The following is a 17,780-nucleotide window of genomic DNA, read 5'->3' on the forward strand; positions in this document are numbered from 1 at the left end:
AACATAGAATAACAAAATTTCGATCATAACTTATGCTCAAAGGAAAATTTTAGCCACTAATTATTATTATTTAATTTAAGCAAGTTTAAATTTTCAGGATATTATAGGTGTTCATAGGCTTTTCGAGACAATGCTAATGGTGCGAAATACCCAAGCAACGTTACAAGTCACGTTGGCTTTCCTAAGAACGTTTCAAGAAAATATGACCATAATGTCCAAAAAAGCCAAATTAAAGGTTCATACACGCTTTCGGACTTTCCTGGAGGCAGAACTCCGAACGCCACATGATGCCTCTTAGGGACCTGGGAGGTCATTGGAAAAGACATATGGCTTGGGACGAATATGTGGATGCATTTATGTTCATTTTGAGACAATTTTGGGTTTCACGAAAAATGAACAAATGGGGTGTTTAAAGGCTTTTCGAGGCAACACAAATGGTGCCAAACACCCGCACAACGTTAAAAGTCACTTCGGCTTTCTTAGGAATGCTTCGAAACAAAATATGGCCAGTCCCAGAGAAGTCCAAAAATGTCCCAAAACCAAACAAAATTGAAGGTTATAATACACGCTTTCGGAGTTCCCAAGGTCCGAGCTCCGAACGCCACGCGACGCCTCCTAGGGACATGGAAGGTCATTGGAAATGAGTCACGTGGCTTGAAACGAATATGTGGATGCCTTTATGTTCATTTCGAGATAATTTTGAGTTTCACGATAAATGAACAAATGAGGTATTTAGAAGCTTTTCGAGACGATGCAAATGGTGACAAGCACCCGTATGACATTACAAGTCACGTCAGTACTCATAGAAAAGTTTTAGAGAAAATATGACCTGGCCGGAGAAGTCCAAAAATGTCGCAAATACAGCAAAAATTGAAGGTTATAATACACGCTTTCGGACTTAACCAAGGCCCGAGTTCCGAACGTCATGGGATGTCTCTTAGGGACATGTGAGGTCATTGCAAATAAGTCATATGGCTTGGAACGAATATGTGGATGCCTTTATGTTCATTTCGGGTCAATTTTGGGTTTCACGAGAAAATAAAAATGGAGTGTTGTATCTGTTTTTTTTTGGTTATCAATAACTATTTTGAATTGCCAAAAAAAAAGGGGAGTTTAGAAACTTTTCGAGGCGATGCAAATGGTGCCAAGCACCCTTGCAACGTTACAAGTCACATCGGTACTCATAGGAATGTTTCAAGGGAAAATATGATAAGGCCTGAAAAAGTCCAAAAATATCGCAAAACACCCAAAATTTAAGGTTATAATACACGCTTTCGAACATTCCTGGGTTCGAGCTCCGAACGAACCGGTGTCTATCCTAGGAATATGGGAGGTCATTGGAAAGGATTCATGTGGCTTGGAACGGGTATGTGGATGCCTTTACGTTCATTTCAAGACAATTTTAGGATTCACGAGAAATGAAATGGGGTGTCCAGAGGCTTTTCGAGGCAACACAAATGGTGCTAAGCACCCGCGCAACGTTACAACTCACGTTGGCTTTCCTATGAATGTTTCGGGAGAAAATATGACCAGGCTCGAAGACGTCCAAAAATGTCCCAAAATTGAAGGTTATAATACACGCTTTCGGAATTTCCCGGGACCCGAACTCCGAACGCCACGGGATGCCTCATAGGGACATGAGAGGTCATTGGAAAGGAGTCATTTGGATTTGAACGAATATGTGGATACCTTTACATTCATTTTGAGACAATTTTGGGTTTCACAAGAAATGAACAAAGGTGGTGTTCAGAGGCTTCTCGAGGTAAGGCAAATGGTGCCAAGTACCCACGCAATATTACAAGTCACGTCGTCTTTCCTAGGAAAGTTTCGGGAAAAAATATGAATAGGCCAGAGATGTCCAAAAATGTCCCAAAAACACCCAAAATTGAAGGCTATAATACACGTTTTCGGATTTTCTCGGGGGCCGAGCTTCGAATGCCACCGGATGCCTCTTAAAGACATGGGAGGTCATTGGAAAGCAGTCACATGGCTTGGAACGAATATGTGAATGTCTTTACGTTCATTTCGAGTTAATTTTGGGTTTGACAAGAAATGAATAAATGGGGTGTTCAGAGGCTTTTCGAGACAACAAAAATGATGTTAAGCACCCGCGCAACGTTACTGGTCATGTCGGTCTTCCTAGGTACGTTTCAGGAGAAAATATGACCAACCCTGAAAAATCCAAAAATGTCCCAAAAACAGCCAAAATTGAAGGTTACCCACTTTTGGATTTTCCCGGGGCCAGAGCTCCGACGCCACGGGATGCCTTCTAAGGACATGGGAGGTCATTGGAAAGGAGTCATGTGGCTTGGAATTAAGATTATAATTTGGCTAATTTATACTTTGATCCACACTTGTATTTGAAACCCAAAATTTTGAGTGACGTGTTGTAGCCTGTAGGCACATCCTTCTAGAATTTAACAAAAAATATTTCACTACCTTTTCCACTACTTGGCAACGACATCAGTATAATTCCACTACTTTTATTATTCATTTTCTCTCTCCTCTCACTACAAATCTACAAACCATATTTTCAAGGAACCTAGTTCATCAAACTATACACTATACAATAAGAAAATCAGCCTTTTCAAGTATTAAGCAAAGCAGTAGATCTAATTCATCAAAAATCCATCAGCCGTATCAACCACTTTTGAAGGAAGCAAACCAACTTCAGTTTTTTCTTGGGTCGATTATCTATCATCCCAAAATTTAATCCGAAAAGTATGAATCAATTTCAGTTTTTTTCCCTTGCCTAACATCTATTATGATTTCACAAACTTATATTTAAAATTTTCATCAGTCTCATATTTAAAATTATATTTGAGATAAAATTCTAAATTTACATACACAATTTGATATTGGAATTTTAAAAAAAAAAAACAAAAATCGTTTCATTTATCTTATTTTCTGATTTAACATGAAAATGAATTAAATTTAAATTGTGTAAAAGCCCTTTTTTTTCCATTTCAAAATTTTACAGTTGTCTTGGTGCTTAATTTCACTATTTGTTTTCGCAAAATAATGTAATTTTTTTTTGTGAAAATGGTATTTTTTTTATGAAAATGGTTTTAGCAAATTAATTTAATTGTTTTCTGAAAATTGATTTTTGCAAAAACCGTTCGCGAAAACTTTGATTTTGGTTTTTTTTTTTTTCAAAATTTATTTGTGAAAATGGTTTTTTTGCAAAAGTTATGAGCAGAATTTTTAATATTGGAATTTTTTTAAAAAAAAAAACTAAATTTGTTACTTCTATCTTGTTCTCTCATTTCATGTGAAAATAAAGGGTTAAATTTAAGTCCTTTTTAACTAATTGCTATCATCTCCCTTTTTTCTCCCTTTTTTCTCCCTTTTTTCTGTTAGTCGCTACATAACAATTGCTATTGTTTTTTCAACTAATTTGAAATAACTTGGAAGATTAAAAGAATTGATACCTTTTTGGAAATTTGCGATTCGCCGATGGACAAATGTGTGATATCCCCATCGAAATTTTATGTTTTTTTTACAGATTTTTATGCATAGCGTGTATAGGTAAAGAACAATTTGTAAGTGAAATTTGTGAGTTCTTGAGAACAATCATTTGTAAGTGAATTATGTGAATATTTTTTTTATGTATTTATGCCCTACTATATTAGTTTTGGTTTGTAAGTTAATTTTTAGTTTTTTGCAAAGTTTAGTGATTTGCGGGATTTCTTGAACGTGATTTAGAAAGGGATTTGTAAAGTTTCCTAACATAAGTGATTTGGGAGTAATGTTGAAATTTAATTTCCGGTAGATTTGTTTGAATCCCCATTTTGATATTGATATTATTTTTGTAATTTAGTAAGGGAAGGGGGGCAAAATAGTCAGTTCAAAAGAGGACACCATAGGTCCCCCTTCCCTTATGTAATAGAGATAATTTGGCAAGATAGGGTTTAGGGTGTAGTTAGTATAATATGAGAAAACATAAAGAATAGAATCTATAGAAATATATTAAAAAATGTTTATATCACTTCGAATACATATTTATGATCTCATTAAAAAAATATTAACAATTTGTAGCTATTAGGATTCAAACATATGATCTTTGAAATAATATGTCAGAGTTTTACCACCAATCCACTACAATTTCAATATTTAATTATTATCATATGTAATAACGAAGGCATAGACAAAACTTTTTGATCTCTAATACTTTTATTGAGGTAAAACATTCTCTTACCCCAATTCCATTGACATTATTTTATCCCTAATTCTTTGAAATATTTTATCATTCTATAACTTCCATTTTCCATACCCACTGCCAAAAAAAACAAAAAACTTCCATTTTCCAACTTCACATTAGAAAAAAAATTACAAAAAGTTAATGTTAAATATGACTTGAAATCTTGTGAATGGCATAAGGCTAACTTTGAATGCACATATCTCTCAATCTATAAATGATTTTGATGTGATTCAAATTGGAGGTGATAGCTTGTTCAAAGAGCTTTCCAACGATAGGTCATATGCCCAATTTCGATGAGAAACGAGAAAGTTATAACTGTTTTACGGAAAACTGACAAAGTTGTTTCGTCCCGGGCCCGATCGGGCGGATTTCGCCCGACCCAATCGGGCGGTGCGTGGTTTAGTTCGCTGAACGCGTTTTTTTCGATATTTTTCCGTTTTAAATTATCTTTTAGGGTTTGTACGGGTTCCCTATGATTATAAAAGGGCTCTTAGTGTTCATTATTATTAACACAACTTATGAAACACTTTTAGCCTCTAGATTTAGGATTCCTTGTATTATTCTCTCTGATTTTCTCCATTATAGTGAAGAAGCTCTAATCCCCCACCTGTGGATGTAGGTCAAATTTGACTGAACCACGTAAATCCTTGTATTATTTGTTTGTTCATCTTTATAGTTTTCTCACCTTCATTATTTCATTGATTTTCTGTTCCGCATTAATCAAACTACAACACCGATTTCCTAACAGTTAATAAAATCAATTATGACACATAAGTATAATGATATATTTGTTAATTGAGACTGCACGAGACATCGCATGGGCCAAAAATACTAGTTGAGAAATGTAAAAATGGGTAAATTGTTTAGTTAGTAAAAATTTGACAAAATAGGAGAAGTGAAACTCACAAATTTTTTTTTTTTTTGTTAAATAGTAATTAACTCATAGATTTGAAGTCATACCATATATACAAACTAATTCAAAACCAAAATACACATCAAATTAGATTAATCAAAATTTTATTATGTCAAAATCACAATATTGATAAAATCTAACAATTCTCCAAACCTTCCTCCACATGGATGTGTGATACTTTGTCAACCCAACACTTTTAGTAAATTTCTATAAATTTCATTTGATATCTATTCCCTATTATATGTAATTCATGGGAATTTTATTTCTCCATATGCAAAAATTATTAAAAAAGACGGTCTAATTTTAACATAAAAGTAGATCTAATAACTAAACAAATTAAACTAGTCACATAATCACTATTAGATTAATTCTCTTTTTAATATTGAACTTACCATTGCCTAATTTTAATTTAAAATTAGACTGCCTCCTCCCAGGCAAACTCTTCCATATGAACCAAACTTAACAAACCTAAGCTCAAAAGGGAAGAAATCACATAAAACAAGGAAAGTTAAAAAATGGTGAAGAAGGAAGCAAAGGACAGGCTATGCCGTCTTTTGATGTCTGATTCCAACCCTGACCCTTTACTAGAACCAAAGGGCACCAAGGTGAGCTCCAGTGTTTCGGTAATAATAATTTGATTTATTCAATTCCCATATTATCAATTATCATTTGTGTAAAATATGCCTTGAATTTAATTTAATTACACCCTATTGAATATTGATTCTTTATTTGTAAAACCCTATTGATTATTAGAATTGAGAATATTTTATTGATGAGTTTTTGGAGTTTTGTGTGTACATATGATGAATGGATCATATTCCATGGCTTTGCATGGTTGGATTGAGAACCTAGGAGTATTTTTTTTTTTTTTATGGGTATGCTTTTTCTACTCCAATGGTTAATTGAGTATGTGCTCATCTACCCAGACAACAATTAATTTGTGGGGGCTTGATGGAGAGTCCCATTCTCAGTGTGCTTTGAAGATTATTATATTAAGTTTACATATTTTCAGTTAACTAGTTCCTTAATTGGTATTGTATATGGATTAAGTATTTGTGCATTGCTAACATAACCAAAAATGTTCATTGCTCTTTTGCTGTGATTATGATGGACCGAATGAAAATGGCGCGTTTGAAGATTTGTGCTTTTTTGGGGATATTAGGTTAATTTTGATGATGATGTTGATGTAGATGTAGTGCCTTAACAAGGTTTCAATTTGGATTCGCAAATCCCTTTTCTTTTTGTCCAGCAAAAAGCATGTAGAAGTTTGGAATTGAGTTATGATCCTTGTGTATCAGGGATGTAGTCATACTGAAACCTTACTGCCCGTTATAGGTCGAGTCCAGTTAATCTCCTTTTATGGCCGCATATCTTTCCGGCAAAGGAATAGGAAATTTTTCTCCTTTGATCTTGATTCCAATTTTTATATCATTTGGGAAGGGACTTCTTTTTTGTCAACATTGACTCGTCTTTTGATCCAATAGAGTGTTCCGTTAGATAGTAAGAATAATTTGATAAATACTGATAAATTTATATAGTAATTAGAACACAATCTCCTTTTCTCACCTTTTGAGTAATTGTTCAGGGTACTTTGGCACTCCTTCATGTGTATACACCAATGTTACCTGATTTGCTAAAATGCAAATTGCGATCCAAAACAAGCGAGCTTGTACCTGGAAGGCCGCAATGGTATACTTTCAGGCTAATTTAACAAAAGTACGCGGAGGATTATTTTCCCGTACCGGTGACAACAGTAAGCACAACTGGATGCTTCAATTTGACCGCTTATATGCAAATTTTCTGAAAACAACTTAAGTCAATTGTACTTTTTTTAAACACTTCTACTGAAGTCTATGTGACATATCCATAGCTCAGTAGACAAAGCCTTTATATCTTGTGTGAATTTCTGAAATTGTTTTTTTCGAAAGCCTGAAAGACGCTTAATTTAGAAAATTGACGTGGAGCCAGGAGCTTTAACTTCTATAATATTGACAACAATCGATGCTATTGTGGGAAGACTTATAAGAAATTAAGAACTGCTGCACTTTTACACTCAAGCTTTTCACATACCAGTTGTAACTGTATCTTAGGCAGTGACTGGGTCAATTTGTTGCAAATGATGTCAATGGCTGAATTTTTATTGCAAATTCCTTTCTGTTATTCTGCATGTACGTGCCATTATTTCCATGCTTGGGCAATACCCACGAAACCACCATTCTGGATATTTAATCACGAATTGTACCTAACCTTATGTGCATTTGATTGTATTTATTTACTTATTGAGGAACTACAGCATTGAAGAATAGTGTTCATCTTTATGATGCTTTCGGCAATTATATATAGCTAGTTAACAACATTCTGAAATTATTTAGGCGTTTCTAGACCTACTACATTCATTCTTGGATGAATCTTCTTGTCAGTCATTAGGTGGCATGTATATATCCATTTAGTGGTATTTAGGGTAGTTTACGAGTTCATAAAGTAATGATTAAGGAAAGCATATACCTCACAGTAACTTTGCATCGGGAGGAATGATCCCACTAGTTGGCATCTGTCATTAGAATCTCACACATATGAGTTATATACAACTACAAGTCTAGAAGTCATTTCTATATTAGTGAAATGGCTAAGGTATATGGGTATAGATTGCATTGGTGAACAGTCAAACTTTCCTACTTTGGATTTATTGCCTTTCCTGCGTCCACTTCTGCTATGTTTCCAAATAACATGGGACAGGAGATTCTAGTAAACAGATATGTAAACAAATAGTATCATTCCTGTTCGTTTTAGTCAAATACCACAAAATGTTTGGACTTTTTACAGGAACCCAAGATTTTGATGTGAAGATGTGTTACATTTTTATTTTTTCCTGCAGGTCTGAACAAGTTTGTGTTCTACACTTTTAATAGCAAATCTCGAGCCACAAATCTTTGGAGGATGAAGATTATCTTCAGTACCCATGGCTCTCTGGAGTTCATGATGACACTGAAAAGACTTTCATTTTCTAAGCTTGAGCCACCAAATTGAGGTGTTAGCTTCCCTTATTGAAGGGTTTCAACTCAATTTGCATACTTACTACTGAGTCATATTTGCTGATGTACTGTTACTGAGCCACTTTGGTACAGCTCTATTAGTTTATAAACTTACTACCACATTCCAGCATATATTATATTCCTTACCCAATACTTTCTATTCGTATTTCTAGAATTTTTTATATTGAGCCCCTATGGTGGTTATGGTACACTTGTCCCATGCCAATGGGTTGAAAGAATTATTGATAATATATTAGTTTTGGGTCATAAAGGACCACCTTAAATTGGCTTAACAAAGTTATTCAGCACTCAATGCATTTCAAAATAAGGGCCAAACTGGAACTATCTTCCTATATTTGTATGAACCAGGGCTCCGTACGATTAATTGCCCCTTACCCTTTCAGGGATTGGGTTAATGATTATCATTAAGATTTGTCATAGTGAATGGAAACAGTTGCTCAATTATACTATACTAATTAGGGGTAAGTCTAAGTACAGTTGCGTACCCTTAGACCTACAATATAGCAGGACATACTAGTTGGGAGTTGTTATAGTCTTAGTACTAGTAAAATTTCCAATAGTGCAGCAGTTAGTATTTTATACAACCTTTGGCAGTTAGGGTTTTTGAAATGTGGGTTTCTAACTCTTTGTGCCTGTTGGTTTGTCTGATTTGTCATCTTTCCTAATTTTGAGGGTAAGTTGAGGGTGCTGAACTGCATGGCCATTCACCCTTCTTATTCAATGCTGTCGTCTTCATATTCGTGCTGCAGCTTCACTTTTCTCCCTTTATATCTTCGATCACCCTTTTTCATTTTGAAATCATTTTTCAGTTGTTGGGGGCTCTCGACACATTACATTTTTTTGGTGAAGGAGATATTTTTGCATAAGGATTCTATAGTTTTGTTTGCTTGACTCCAGTTCCCTGTAATCTTTTCCTGGAAAAGATGGCTGCAAATGATGTACCTTGCTGTGAACCCATGTTTTGGGTTTATCTGATCATATGTGTGGCTCTTGTGTGCTTTGCTGGTCTTATGTCAGGTCTTACCCTAGGGCTCATGTCTCTCAGCTTAGTTGATCTCGAGGTTCTTGTAAAGTCCGGCCAGCCCAAGGACAGGAAAAATGCAGGTTGATGTATAATTATTATTTCTCCTATGTTTTTATTTAGAATATTCCTTGACAGACAGACCAAGTTCCCTTTCTCAATTCTTTTGCATTTCCTGATCATTACAGGGAAGATTTTGCCTCTTGTTAAAAACCAACACTTGCTACTATGCACCCTCCTCATATATAATGCCATGGCCATGGAGGTATATCTGCTACTCAAAATTTCAGTGGTCTTTCCCCCGCCTTTTTTCTTGTTCACCATCTTTTCGTTCTCCAGGCTTTGCCAATTTTTGTTGACGCGCTTCTCCCAGCATGGGCTTCCATATTGATATCAGTCACTCTTATACTTGCATTTGGTGAGGTAATTGGAATATTTTGTATCATTGTGACTTCTGACATCGTTGTTGCTCTCTTTCTGTCCTCCCTTTTCTCTTTTATTGTTGCCCCTGCCTCAGTTTTGGATACTATCCATGGCTCTTTTATAAGAGTATCTGAGTATGTTTACACTATCATCGTATTGCAGATAATCCCGCAAGCTGTGTGCTCTCAGTATGGACTAAGTGTAGGCGCAAAACTTTCTGTTTTGGTCCGTCTACTTGTCATTCTTCTATTGCCCATTTCCTACCCTATCAGCAAGGTAAGTTTACTTCATTGGCCACCATCAAATGAGGTAAAACAGGGGCAGGGGCCTGAAAATGAGAGAAGTAAAAAAGCATTTACATAATCTTATATTATAATCAGATGAGATTGATGAGATAGGTAGTTTTAATGGAGGAGGGTTTATCCTGCCTAGTCTGAGGTGATAATGCATCTCTTAGGGAAAATCTGAGTTCTTGAACGTTGAATCTGTTTCTTTCCTTCTTTTTTTTTTTTGAGGGGTGTTTCTTTCCTTCTTAATACTCTGTAAAATGGAAAGTGAAGCATAGAGGGTACTGCTGTCTGCCTGTCTCTTCTATTAACTAGTACTGATTTATTTTCTGTATTCGTGTGGCAGCTGTTGGACTGGTTGCTTGGAAAAGGACATGCTGTTTTGCTAAGACGCTCGGAGCTGAAAACTTTTGTGGACCTACATGCTAATGAGGTCTGTGGTATATACCTATATGCAATCATAAATTCTACTGTAAAAGTCAGATTGGGATGGTGTTGCAGCATAAGATTGTTTTGCTGTAAATTTACAACCTGCTAATCATTGATAGAAGTGTCATAATACGGAGATATCTTTATCACATTAGGCAGGCAAAGGTGGTGAGTTGACCCATGATGAAACTACCATCATTGGAGGGGCTCTGGATTTAACAACAAAGACTGCTAAAGATGCTATGACTCCCATGTCTAAAGTATTTTCGCTTGATATAGATGCTAAACTTGACAAGTAAGCTTCTCAAAAGCCTTGTTAGTTGTGGTATAATTATATTTCCTGATCTTTGAGTTGTCACCATCAATTATGTTTTCAGGGACACAATGGAACTGATAATGAGGAAGGGACATAGTCGAGTACCTGTCTTCTCTGGCAGTTCAACAAATATCATTGGCCTTATATTGGTGCGAAAATAGAGATACATACATTGATATTCCCTGTCAAGAATTACAAACTTTTCTGTCAAATCATGGGGATGTATCTGCAGTTTTGCACCCTTTGTTCAGTTATTATTATTGTATTATATTATTTGACTGTGTAGTTCCATCCATGCAGTTTTCATGGAACTTGGCATAATTTTTCTATCAATTTCAGGTTAAAAATTTGATTATTTGCCACCCTGAAGATGAAACTGTAATAAGAAATCTTACTATTAGAAAAATCTCCAGGTTTGACCTTCCTCTATTACACATAAGTTGCTGACTTTGAAACTCATTTCTTTTGGACTAAATTTGAAATTCGTAATATTAACTTTATTAGTTTATTGGGGCAGCTTTTGTGGTCATTCATAGCCACGGCCGTCTTCACTTTATAATTATGTGCGTGCTGTTATAACTGAAGATGAGCATTGTAACTGTTACAGATTTTATGATCACTTGCCACTCTATGATGTTCTGAATCAATTTCAAAAGGGTCATAGCCATATGGGTGTAGTTGTGAGGAGCAAACAAGGCCTGAAAGATATGTCAGATGCTACTTTCAATTCGGCTACATCTGCGGTGAAGGCGAGTGTGATACGGATACCCGAACAATCAGGGAAAAAAGGTATTCTTAGAATAAGTGATGTCTTGATGATGTTAGTGTATGAGAAATTCTGCTGCAGTAGTAGACTTTGCCGAGATAATTCACATTTAAAGCTGTACACACAATTTCACAGGGACAAATCATCAGTATCATAGAAAAGAACAAAAGGAAACGTTGAGAAACACATCTGCTGTGCATTCAACGAAAACTGGACCTCATAATCATCCAGTAATTGATGCCTTGGAGCTAGGCAAAAGTATGATTCTGCATCATGAAGATGCAGCCATTCTGCAAGTTCCTGATTTAGATTCCTGTGCAGATCCCAGTGAAGAAGTTATTGGTATCATCACAATGGAGGACGTAATGGAGGAACTTCTGCAGGTAAAACTAATTAAGAGCCTTCTATTTTCCTTTTCTTCTCTTTTTGCTTCCTAAAACATTTCAATTAATGGAACTGAGTTGTATAACTACTATAGTTTGAGATGTATATTATATAGCAAGATATATGAGAAAGAGAATTTTTAAAAAATAATTATGTATGTATGAAGTGAGAGAGTGTCGAGTAACATCGGTATTTTACAAATAGATGAAATTAATCAGTGTTATGTGTAGCCTTTGCATTCTTCAATCTAGATAAAATAATCCTACTATCTCCATCTTTAAATATTAGGCCATACTTTATTGATGGTCCTTTTACATCTCCACCTTAGCAATGTGGCATTTCATCTTTAGTTAAGGTAATTATTAAGGGTAATGGGGAAATGTAAATTTTAACTTACTGTAATCAGAAGTAGTTTATTATTTTAACACAATAGATGATATAGTTAATTTTCTTCTATTTAAGGATGGATGGAGTACAACTTTTTTGTTTACATGAGTTCATATAATCACATGTGTAATACTTTATAATTGCTTTAGACTCTTTCTTTTGTATTAATCGTTTTGTTGGGGCTATTGCTCTTGTATTCTTGGTAATAACGATTCTTGTATATATAATCTTGCGGGTGTTAAGGTTAGAGATTCTTGATTAGTGATATGGTGATGATGCATTGATCATAATGATAATTCATGACTTGATGGTTTAGAGATACACAGCTTACGGGTATTGATGAGCTGATCAAGGGAGGTTAGTTGCAGCGCGAACTTGGAAACCAAAGTAACTTAAATCTTAGTTTTAAGTGTTTGTTAGGTTAGATGTAGGAAGTACCTTTCCAAGAATTTACAGTGCCCATCTAATTTTATTTTCTAGGAAGTGCTGATTTTGTTAGTTGAACACACGAAGTTCTTGTCCCATGGGAAGTTTCACTATCGAGGGGGACTAGTAAGCAATTTTCTCTATTTGGTGGAAGTAGAACTTCCTAGGAAAATTAACTTCTCGTGTATATGTATGTTAACTAAACAACCAGTCAAAGACTATAAGGCCATGGACAATGATAAGGTAGCAACTAACAGCCCTCATGTCATAAAATCCAATAATTTTTTTCTCCTCTGGTCTCTAGTTCTCTCATGAGGGTTTTCAACTCTTAGGGTCATCCAAACATTTTCCAATGGTGATAAGGTTTTTTATATCAGTATGGGACAAGATAACTTGCCTTTTTGTGGGGGAGATGGGGGATGTTACAGCGAAAAGTTTTCCTTTAGCTTTTGATAAGATTCCAGTTAATACACATTCAATATTTGATAAGCCCTTGCTATATTTTTTAAGACATCTTGGTATATAAGTGAAGAACATCATGCAATTTAAATATGTTTGTGCCAATTTAATTGAGAAATTTGGAACCTAACCATTTCTGTGGCATGCAGCTGAATCTGACTCTTATGTTCTCGACTTTGAGTTGCGATTTCTTTTACTTGTTTCTACTCTGTCAATTAAAGTTTTTGATGTATCCGTTGCATTTCAGGAGGAAATATATGACGAGACTGATGATTATGTTGATGTTCATAACAAGTAAGTGGGGCTTCGTACATCTTTTTCACTCGCCCATATCTTTGCCTGTTGACTTTTCAGGCTAAATTTTGTGCTATCATGGTAACTCGTAAAAATATATGACTTTATATGAAATGATTAAAATTATGGTCTATCAGGATCCATTGAAACTCATTTACAAACTCAACACTTTGCATTTATGTCTCCGTATTTGAACAGCCCAGCCAACAGCTAGTTAGTTACCTAGTTCTCCTTCATGCGCCCAGTGTATGACATCAATATCTTTACTAAACCCAAATTGTGTTAGATACACAAAGGCAATATTGTCAATGCATAGGGTGTTGGGAGGGAGAACTAGATTAGTCAAGCTACTCAAGTATGCCTTTTTGTAATCTGAACGTAACTTCTTGCTTCTGTAGTATACAAATCAATATGCTGCCTGTCATAAGATCAAGAACTCCTGAAGGCACACCAGTTTCTCATCGGAGTTGGAGTTCTGTAGCATCACCTCGTTCTTCTTATCATAATACTCCTATTCTGCAATCACCTATGCAAGCGTTTGTTCCATCGCCCTTGATAAGACCATCTCCACTAAGCCCTCCTATCATATCCAGACTAGCTTCTCCCTCTACATACTTGGGTTCTCCCATGCGTACTTCTCCAGCGAAGCAGGTATCTAGGAAGTCATATGAGAAGCTGCGGCGTTGATCTTCTTATATTCAAGAACATGTTGTATCATGACTCAATGCATCATTTTATGTTATACTGAGTTCCTATGTACCAAAAAGCTTCTACTATTGTTATTTGTTTTTGCTGGGAAATACACATGTACCTAACATTTCAGATATGAATACTTGTCATTATGTCAAGAAAGAACTGAACAATGTCACTACCAGACTATGTTATGTTGCAATCTAGCTTGCAAATATATAATACCTCGTCTTTTTTATACTTGTAACATCGGAAAAAATGCATAAGAATTCATGAAAGGCGAGAAATAGAAGAGAGAAAAAAAAAATCTCCGTTTCCTATATGTTAGGAAAGAGTAAGAGAGGATATATTGTAAAAAATATCAATATTGCAATTAATATTTAACTTATTACCTCATACTCTCATATGAAGCAAGTAAAGTGGTAGCTCAATGGAGTATTATTCTGAATTCCAGGGTATTACCTAGGGTTGGAATCCTCATCCTAATAATATGTTGGGGTATTTACTTACGGATTGTTGAGCCTTGTACTTAGCCTTTGAGTTGGTGTGTCCTGCAAGCTAGTAGCCTAGTAGGGTTTGATCTTTGTACCAATTATTTTTCCTAATAAAAAAAAGGGAAGCAAGTAAAAGAAAAAAAATGAATGAAATATGTAGCTTACATCTCAAGACGTCCAAATCTTATGGTCATTTTTTTAAAAAAATTCATTAAAGATAATACCAGACTTTTTATTTGTTGGACACCATCTTTCTTCCCCTTCACTTATACTCGATAATAGAGATTTTTTTTTAGTTTTGTTACGTTTTTGGGGTGGGAGGTGGGGAAGGTTGGCTTGCCTTTGTATTTTGTTTTACTAATGAGACAAAAGATATTATACTATCTTAGAATTTCATATGAGGTTACTTCCACCCATTTTTCAGGATAAACCTTCACAATATGGTAAACATACAAATATCTTATATGGGCAAGCATTAAACACAAGAAAAGAAAACATGAACACCCTGTTTACCTCTTATCATAAACCTCTCTTCACTCAAAATCTATGTTCAAGGGATCATAGAAACCAACCTTTTAACCCTACACCAATAAAAACCCACCTTCTACTCTCCACAACAACATCTTGGAAACTTCATGCTCAATCCAAAGGATTTGGGAATGGATCAAAATCTATACAAAAAAAGGAGAATGCACCAAAAATGAGCTCAAGTCAAGAAGAAGATGATGATGATAAAATCCCGGAAATCGTTTTCGATAGGATGATCAAAAGGATCCTGGCATCTGTAGGGATTCCCATGGCAATGGGGGCTGTATTGCTTAAAACTTTTGACATATTGAAGGAAAAACAAATGTGGGATGTGCCACTTTGGGTTACATTTATAACAACATTTGTGTTTTTTGGCAGCTCAGTTCTTGGGGTTGCTTATGGATCTTTATCTACAAGTTGGAACTCTGAAAACAAAGGATCTCTTCTTGGTTTTGAAGAAGCCAAGGAAAATTGGGTTGAGATGTGGAAAGAAGAAGATGGTCAGAAAAAGTGACTGTAGAACATATGCAAGGAATTGAAATTCATCCTTTTGTATTCTTCTGTAGAAGTATGATGGTAGATTTAATCCCACTCTTTTTAAGTAAATTTTTATTGGGATAACTAAATCTTTATGTAGTAACAGAGAAAAAGGCACTATTTATTCCAATATAGATTACAGGAGCAAGCAGCTTTATCCATATTGTAAGCATGGAAGGCTTTGGCTTGATTAAACTCCTCCCATTATTGCAGAAGCTAGGAAAACAATGCAACTTTCTACTATCTTAGAGCATGTACAATGGATAAATTTATATTAGTATTTGGATTCGGGCGCTGCCCGGGTTGGTATTGTGTTTCCGAACTTGATATGCATTTTTTTCCATTTCTACTAAAAGATATTAAGGAAAACACATGTTATAATACCAAGAGGTCACAAGTTCAAATCTTGTTGCAAGCTAAAAAAGTGGCATGTTATCTTCTTAATATTGAACTTGAATAGTTGCCTAATTGAGGTTGAGGTGATGGAGTAGTGATATCGCTTCCCTTTTGGTTATTGCTGAGGTGTAGAGATCAAACATCATAGGACTCATTTGAGTAATTTCCCATATCCCCTCATCTTACCAAAAAAAAATGTATATTTTAACTTTAAATTAGATAGTCTCTTATAAGACCAACTCTTTCTGCACATAGGTCACAATTTTTTTTGTTTCTATCTCTTTGCTTTCTTCAATTCCAGTCTCCATCAACATCTTACTTATTTTAGAATAGATGATGCATGGTAGTATTAAATTGTAAAGCACTAAAACTCCTATAATACACAAAAGTTTACATATTATAGATTCGTACAAGAGACGAGGTTACAATATACTTCCTCCGGTCTTTTTATATTACAATAATTACTATTTTGGGTACTTTTACATTTATTGCAACAATTCCAATTTTCGTATAAAAACCAACTTTAATTGACAATATTGCCCTTACTTTATCTTATTAAAACCATCAATTATTACTCACTTTGCCTTATAAAATTGCTTTTGTTTTTCAAGGATGATTTCTCTCCTACTCTAGTCAATTAAAGAGTTACTTTTATGCTAAACTACTCATTTGTTCCAAATCTTTAAAAATTGTGTCCAAACACATTGTTGTAAAAGAAAAAGAAAGGAGGTATTAGTTCGGCTAAATTTTAAACGGTTTGGGTCACCTTTAGTTTTTACTACTTATAACCTTCAATTTTGGTTGTTTTTTGGGACATTTTTAGACTTCTCCGGGCCTGGTCATATTTTCTTCCGAAACATTCCTAGGAATCGACGTGACTTGTGAACTTGCGCGGGTGCTTAGCACCATTTGTGTTGCCTCAAAAAGCCTCTGAACACCGTCATTTGTTCATTTCTCGTGAAACCTAAAATTACCTCGCAATGAACGTAAAGACATCCATATATTAATTCCATGCCACATGACTCCTTTCCAATGACCTCCCATGTCCTTAGGAGGCATCTTGTGGCGTTCGAAACTCGAACCTCAGGAAAATCTGAAATAGTGTATTATAACCTTCAATTTTGGCTGTTTATGGGAAAAAAAATTTACTTTTCCGGGATTGGTCATATTTTCTCCCGAAACATTCCTAGGAGTGCCAACGTGACTTGTAACGTTGTACGGGTCCTTGGCACAATTTGCATTGCCTCGAAAAACCTCTAACACCTCATTTGTTCATTTCACGTGAAACCCAAATTGTCTCGAAATGAATGCAAAGGCATTCATATATTCATTCCAAGTCACATGACTCTTTTCCAATGACCTACCATGTCCCTAGAAGAAATCACGTGGCGTCCGGAGCTCGGACCTCGAGGAAGTCCGAAAACGTGTATTATAACCTTCAATTTTGGATGTTTTTGGGACATTTATGGACTTTTCCGGACCTGGTCATATTTTCTCCCGAAACGTTCCTAGGAAGGTCGGCGTGACTAGTAACGTTACGGAGGTGCTTGACACCATTTGTTCATTTCTCGTGAAACCTAAATTTGCCTCGAAATGAACGTAAATGTATCAATACATTCGTTCCAAGCCACATGACCCCTTTCCAATGACCTCCCGTGTCCTTAGGAGGCCTCCCGTAGCATTCAGAGCTCAGATCCCGGGAAAGTCTGAAAGCGTGTATTATAACCTTCAATTTTGGTTGTTTTTGTGACATTTTTGGACTTCGCCAGACCTAGT

General features: G+C 35.4%; 2 protein-coding genes across 7 annotated transcripts; both read left to right on the forward strand.

Annotated features, from left to right (window-relative positions):
* The first annotated feature begins 5,563 nt into the window (after positions 1–5,563).
* LOC104888363 (DUF21 domain-containing protein At2g14520) lies at positions 5,564–14,289 on the forward strand. Of its 6 annotated transcripts, none has more exons than XM_010673301.4 (14): positions 5,564–5,719; positions 6,700–6,867; positions 9,185–9,271; positions 9,377–9,453; positions 9,528–9,611; positions 9,774–9,887; positions 10,245–10,331; positions 10,483–10,622; positions 10,705–10,792; positions 10,983–11,056; positions 11,251–11,432; positions 11,545–11,792; positions 13,313–13,359; positions 13,758–14,289. In XM_010673301.4, exons 2-14 carry the CDS (start codon positions 6,753–6,755, stop codon positions 14,044–14,046), a joined length of 1,632 nt encoding a protein of 543 aa, XP_010671603.2. In that variant the 5' UTR covers positions 5,564–5,719; positions 6,700–6,752; the 3' UTR covers positions 14,047–14,289. The 6 variants fall into 6 exon arrangements, with proteins under 6 accessions (XP_010671603.2, XP_048496864.1, XP_048496865.1 ...); XM_048640907.2 differs by lacking the exon at positions 6,700–6,867 and adding an exon at positions 7,990–8,233 and having other exon boundaries at positions 5,565–5,719; XM_048640908.2 differs by lacking the exon at positions 6,700–6,867 and adding an exon at positions 7,990–8,142 and having other exon boundaries at positions 5,565–5,719.
* Positions 14,290–14,938: 649 nt separating this feature from the next.
* Positions 14,939–15,930, forward strand: LOC104888364 (hypothetical protein). Its single transcript, XM_010673309.4, has one exon. The coding sequence runs from the start codon at positions 14,941–14,943 to the stop codon at positions 15,583–15,585; it is 645 nt and encodes a 214-aa protein (XP_010671611.3). The 5' UTR covers positions 14,939–14,940; the 3' UTR covers positions 15,586–15,930.
* Positions 15,931–17,780: the final 1,850 nt, after the last annotated feature.

This window comes from Beta vulgaris, chromosome 3 (genome assembly GCF_026745355.1).
Source record: "Beta vulgaris subsp. vulgaris cultivar EL10 chromosome 3, EL10.2, whole genome shotgun sequence".
Classification (NCBI taxonomy): Eukaryota; Viridiplantae; Streptophyta; class Magnoliopsida; order Caryophyllales; family Amaranthaceae; genus Beta; species Beta vulgaris.

Bases quoted from the DNA above. Each gene is read 5' to 3' on its own strand.
- LOC104888363 (XM_010673301.4), top strand. From the start codon at position 6,753: ATGCAAATTGCGATCCAAAACAAGCGAGCTTGTACCTGGAAGGCCGCA. The intron at 9,888-10,244 runs GTAAGTTTACTT...TTCGTGTGGCAG, and splicing joins TTTCCTACCCTATCAGCAAG to CTGTTGGACTGGTTGCTTGG. The intron at 10,332-10,482 runs GTCTGTGGTATA...TTATCACATTAG, and splicing joins TGGACCTACATGCTAATGAG to GCAGGCAAAGGTGGTGAGTT.
- LOC104888364 (XM_010673309.4), top strand. From the start codon at position 14,941: ATGAGGTTACTTCCACCCATTTTTCAGGATAAACCTTCACAATATGGT.